The 6722-nt window shown below is 42.7% G+C and overlaps 1 protein-coding gene across 1 annotated transcript; it reads right to left on the bottom strand.

Annotated features, from left to right (window-relative positions):
• Positions 1 to 4929: 4929 nt before the first annotated feature.
• LOC110463253 (uncharacterized PE-PGRS family protein PE_PGRS54-like) lies at positions 4930 to 5868 on the bottom strand. The gene has a single exon (XM_021517690.1). The coding sequence runs from the start codon at positions 5866 to 5868 to the stop codon at positions 4930 to 4932; it is 939 nt and encodes a 312-aa protein (XP_021373365.1).
• Between the last annotated feature and the right edge of the window lie 854 nt (positions 5869 to 6722).

The raw sequence follows: 6722 nt of genomic DNA, 5'->3' as shown, positions 1-6722 counted from the left end.
GGATAGATGTCTTTTTAATTTACCCCTTGGTTTTGCTCCCATTGTTGCCTGAAGCAATGATGTACACCAGATTTCCTTAATCAAAATGTCCTTCTTCACCTCAAGGGGGTAAAGGTTGGTATTTCCTCGTATAAGTCTTGTTTTTCCTGGTAATGCACACTGCAGGCAAGTTTAGCAAGTTTCCTAGTCTCACTATCCCACATGCTTACTTTACCTTAACCAAGCCAAGTAGAATATATACTATTTTTTGGGATGAACCTGCATTAGTTCTTATAACTTGCTGAACACAAAGTAATAAAAATACACTTCTCAATAATCTTATAAAACCATAAGGATAAACATAAAAGCAAGTATGACAACAGATACCTGCCCTACTTTGTACAAAGTAACTTCAAAACTCCAACAACTACTTCACTATAACTTTACTGTATTTAAAAACCAGACAATCAAATTAAAGTAAAAATATTTTCCTAACAAGAGAAATCCCCATTATCGTTTCTCAGTTTCTGTCCAAATAGTAAAATTCCGAAGCGTATAGACTTGTATATATCATGTTCTAAAGCCCCATTTTTTTTGGATTAATGAAATTAAAACAGTGCTAAAGACTCATTAAACAAACTAAGAACTTGATTTTGAATAATTGACAAATGAAAATATCCAGGAGACATTAAAGATTTTTGGTGATCTGCTGAACCAACAGATTATAGCCGGGCTCACCAATAGCTCAACACATTTACATGAAATGAGTTCCCCAACTTTGGTCCAGTTTCCCTCAAAGGAAACACCAAGCCAACTACTGACGTAAATTGTTTAAAAGATATTTTCTAAAATGTTAGCCGACAAATTTTCTCATGTAACTGATAACCCTTAAGCAATTTATGTTATTTTTCTGTCATAAAGAAACATATATTCATTAATACCTATATAAAGCAATTCTTATCAACAATATACTTTACCCTTAATTTATTATATCAATGCTTATAATAGAACAAACATACAGAGTGTGGGCAAGACACGTTAGTTCATATAGGGTGGGGGCAGACACAGCAGTATATATAGGGTGTAGGGGGGCAGACACCGTAGTATATATAGGGGAAGGGGGCAGACACAGCAGTTTATATAGGGTGTAGGGGGCAGATACAGCAGTATATATATGGTGGTAGGGGGGCAGACACAGCAGTATATAGAGGGGAAGGGGGCAGACACAGCAGTTTATATAGGGTGTAGGGGGCAGATACAGCAGTGCATATAGGGGAAGGGGGCAGACACAGCAGTACATATATAAGAGGTGGACACAGCAGTTCATATAGAAGGGGGAGGGAGCAGATACAGCAGTACATATATAATATCAATGCTTATAATAGAACAATCATACAGAGTGTGGGCAAGACACGTTAGTTTATATAGGGTGGGGGCAGACACAGCAGTATATATAGGGGGCATACACAGCAGTAAACATAGGGGGCAGACACAGCAGTACATATAGGGAGGCAGGGGGGCAGACACAGCATTACATATAGGGTGGGGGCAGACACAGCAGTATATAGAGGGGAAGGGGGCAGATACAGCAGTACATATAGGGGGGCAGAAACTGCAGTATATATAGGGGGGCAGACACAGCAGTACACATAAGGGGAGGGAGGCAGACACAGCATTACATATAGGGTGGGGGCAGACACAGCAGTATATAGAGGGGAAGGGGGCAGATACAGCAGTACATATAAGGGAAGGGGGCAGACACAGCAGTACATATAGGGGGCATACACAGCAGTAAACATAGGGGGCAGACCCAGCAGTACATATATAAGAGGTGGACACAGCAGTTCATATAGAAGGGGGGAGGGAGCAGATACAGCAGTACATATATAATATCAATGCTTATAATAGAACAATCATACAGAGTGTGGGCAAGACACGTTAGATCATATAGGGTGGGGGCAGACACAGCAGTATATATGGGGTGTAGGGGGGGAGACACCGCAGTATATATAGGGGGGCAGACACAGCGGTACACATAAGGGGAGGGGGGCAGACACAGCATTACATAGGGGGTGGGGGCAGACACAGCAGTATATAGAGGGGAAGGGGGCAGACACAGCAGTACATATATAAGAGGTGGACACAGCAGTTCATATAGAAGGGGGGAGGGAGCAGATACAGCAGTACATAAAAAAGAGGTGGACACAGCAGTTCATATAGAAGGGGGGAGGGAGCAGATACAGCAGTACATAAAAAAGAGGTGGACACAGCAGTTCATATAGAAGGGGGGAGGGAGCAGATACAGCAGTACATATATAAGGGGGGAGGGAACAGATACAGCAGTATATATAGGGGAGGGGGGCAGACACAGCATTACATATAGGGTGGGGGCAGACACAGCAGTACATATAGGGGGGCAGACACCGCAGTATATATAGGGGGGCAGACACAGCAGTACACATAAGGGGAGGGGGGCAGACACAGCATTACATATAGGGTGGGGGCAGACACAGCATTACATATGGGGGGGGGGCAGACACAGAAAGACATGGGGGGGGGGGGGGGGGCAGGCCCAGGATTACGTAGGGGGGGGGGGCAGACACAGCATTACATAAAGGGTGGGGGCAGACACAGCAGTACACATAGGGGGCAGCCACAGCAGTATATATAAGAGGGGGGCAGACACAGCATTACATATAGGGTGGGGGCAGACACAGCAGTACATATATGGTGGGGGCAGATACAGCAGTACACATAGGGGGCAAACACAGCAGTATATATAAGAGGGGGGCAGACACAGCAGTACATATAGGGGGCATACACAGCAGTAAACATAGGGGGCAGACACAGCAGTACATATATAAGAGGTGGACACAGCAGTTCATATAGAAGGAGGGAGGGAGCAGATACAGCAGTACATATATAAGGGGGGAGGGAGCAGATACAGCAGTACATAAAAAAGAGGTGGACACAGCAGTTCATATAGAAGGGGGAGGGAGCAGATACAGCAGTACATATATAAGGGGGTAGGGAGCAGAGACAGCAGTACATATATAAGGGGGGAGGGGGCAGATACAGCAGTACATAAAAAAGAGGGGGAGACAGCGGTTCATATAGAAGGGGGGGGGAGCAGATACAGCAGTACATATATAAGGGGGGAGGGAGCAGATACAGCAGTACATATATAAGGGGGGGAGGTAGCAGATACAGCAGTACATATATAAGGGGGAAGGGAACAGATACAGCAGTACATATATAAGGGGGGAGGGAGCAGATACAGCAGTACATACAGGACAGTTGAGGTAAAGACACAGCAGTGCGTATAGAGGGGAGGGGGGCAGAAACAGCACTGGCTGAGTAGTACATACCGGTACATTCATAGAGGAAACGGGAGACACAGCAGTACATACAGTACATACACTATTTTTGACAACTGCCAATAGTCCTCTGCTGACAACAGGGATTTTGAACAGTCAATACATCTAACTGTCTAACACCAAATCTGCATCAAAGAGAAAATCAACATGTTCCTATGTAGTTCAGTTAATAGACAAAAGACATTTACTTACAATGAAGTAATATAAGTAATATCATGTTAAACTTTTCTAAAATATATCATTTTTAAGCAAGTCGGGTAGCCTACATGGCAGTGGCCAATGGAAAAATTACTCTTTTATTTCACAATATATTTCTTTTTCTGACATATCAATACCTTAAAGTTGAAAAGATACGCTGGTGGGGTGAAGTATTGTGAAGGGGGGTGGGGGGATCCTGAATTAAAATAGAAGTTACATAAAGACCTAGTGACACTGTGATAGTTTCTGTATAGTAGAACTTCCCACCACAGACGGTGCTGAGGGGAGGGGGGTCGTTATGTCCCCATAAGGACCCCTGTATGTGTGATTCGAAAATGATTGACCGTCGAAGGCCACTCCCATACATAGGTGTTGAGTTTTATATGATAAATGCTTTATGTTCGGTTGAACGTAGTGAATTAGAATCATAAGTGTGGTTTTCTCTCACTCGTACAGTACATGTTATATCCCTCACATCTGTTTTACATGGTTCAAAGCACTTCAGGAGGTCAAGTACCAAACAATTGCACCCTACCCTAACTTAGTATATGTGTACATGTTGTGGTCAGTGTTGTTGACAAACAAACAGTTTGATTCCGTGTAACAAACATATATATGCGTCTTTTTATTTATCCCCTAATGAATCTACATTAAACCCTGCTATTCATGAACCAGCCATACCTTCTTTCTTCCAATCCTCCATTTTCTGTCCTCTGTCAACTCCTCAACAGGTTTCACAAGAATTGCATGAGTTCAAGTACAAGTTCCACAAAAGATATTTAATCCGGTCAGTATAGAAAAACTTAAGTCTTAAAACAAATTCTTTTGACGCCCTGTCAGTCCTACTGTCCCGTTATGCAGTTGGTATGCTGGTCATGCTGTCTGCTGTTTGGTCTAGCTGACAACACCGTAAAAATGTGTCTGAATTACATATTTTAGAGACGCTTTAAGTAATTTTAATACAAAATGTTGAAAGGAAACAGATACCCGAGAGAAAGCACAATGATCTGACAATATATCAATAGATTATTGTGGAACAGAGACATAAGGATTGTAGGTCTCTTTTATTCTCTAAACAAGACACCAAGTAAAAGAGCTCCAGAAGACATTGGACCTGTCATTATATAGTTTAATAACCAAGTATCTTTTACATTGAAATCAAAACCACTAACAACACTGACTAGTGACAGAGTTTAACACATTAACAGGCCGAGGGTGGGGAGGTCGACTGAACCATGCTGGATCTCAAACTAGGTAGTATTACACCTCAGGGCCTACCCATCCTCCGATTGTAGGCTATAGAACTACAATCACTCAATATGTCCTATAATATTAGCTTACCATCTTACAGACAGAAGTACTAGATACTTAAGTATCAGGCAGTATAGAGACAATACATCTTCAAAAACATCCACCATCCCAAATTACACAAATCTTCACATGACATGCGCATTGCATCTTTAACGAAACCTTCATTAATATTATAACCACCAAACACAGCCATTGACCCAACACTACACTGACCTGCTATACCACCAAACACAGCCATTGACCCAACACTACACTGACCTGCTATACCACCAAACACAGCCATTGACCCAACACTACACTGACCTGCTATACCACCAAACACAGCCATTGACCCAACACTACACTGACCTGCTATACCACCAAACACAGCCATTGACCCAACACTACACTGACCTGCTATACCACCAAACACAGCCATTGACCCAACACTACACTGACCTGCTATACCACCAAACACAGCCATTGACCCAACACTACACTGACCTGCTATACCACCAAACACAGCCATTGACCCAACACTACACTGACCTGCTATACCACCAAACACAGCCATTGACCCAACACTACACTGACCTGCTATACCACCAAACACAGCCATTGACCCAACACTACACTGACCTGCTATACCACCAAACACAGCCATTGACCCAACACTACACTGACCTGCTATACCACCAAACACAGCCATTGACCCAACACTACACTGACCTGCTATACCACCAAACACAGCCATTGACCCAACACTACACTGACCTGCTATACCACCAAACACAGCCATTGACCCAACACTACACTGACCTGCTATACCACCAAACACAGCCATTGACCCAACACTACACTGACCTGCTATACCACCAAACACAGCCATTGACCCAACACTACACTGACCTGCTATACCACCAAACACAGCCATTGACCCAACACTACACTGACCTGCTATACCACCAAACACAGCCATTGACCCAACACTACACTGACCTGCTATACCACCAAACACAGCCATTGACCCAACACTACACCGACTTGCTAGAACTAAAAAAAACATAACCTATATGGTGTAAAGAGTAACATATTAACTATTAAAAACTGACACTTGGTCTTGATTGACAAGATGCATTAATGTGTAGGATGTGACGGTATGATTTAGGGAAAGCAACTGATATGCAATTTCCTTCCTGTTAAAGGAGAGGTAAAATTGATGAAATATATACCTTAATCTGAAAAAATACGCCATTACAATATTTTATGGGCATAAAATTGAGAAACCATCATCTCACTGAATGTTATGATGAAAAAAATTGAATCAATTCTCTTGCCTAACACTCCAAACCACTTGTTGCAGTGGGTATTAGATTAGCAAACCTTACAATTTTGTAATGTCTATAACAATCTACAGGAGACTAGTCAAATGCATCTCATCTGGTTTGATCTGGTTCCAGACTAGGGATATGGTTGAGGTATGATACCTGTAGCAGCCTTCCATCTACAGTCCACAACACACAGATATTACAAAACCACCTGTTCAAACAAAGTCAGATGACTGGGAATCCCTGACTTCAAAAGCCGTTAGCCTACAGGTAGCCTGGTAAAGTGTGGTTAGTCTGGTTAGTCTGGTAAGTCTGGTAAGCCTGGTTAGTCTGGTAAGTCTGGCTAGCCTCATGGTAACTGGGTTAGTCTATTAGCCTGGTTAGCCTGATAGCCTGATAGCCTTGTTAGCTTCAGCTTATAATTGTACGGCGTATCATCTACTGCTAAGTATACACTAATGTCTGTCTGGGTTGCGAGTCAGAGATTCTAGGGTATCTTATCTCAGAGTTATACACACACCTAAATGTATCAAATGAGTATTTTCTGAAA

The sequence above is a fragment of the Mizuhopecten yessoensis genome, unplaced genomic scaffold (assembly GCF_002113885.1).
Source record: "Mizuhopecten yessoensis strain PY_sf001 unplaced genomic scaffold, ASM211388v2 scaffold10883, whole genome shotgun sequence".
Taxonomy (NCBI): Eukaryota; Metazoa; Mollusca; class Bivalvia; order Pectinida; family Pectinidae; genus Mizuhopecten; species Mizuhopecten yessoensis.
Note: the sequence above shows the minus strand (reverse complement) of the source record. Positions and strands in the feature narration are given on the sequence as shown.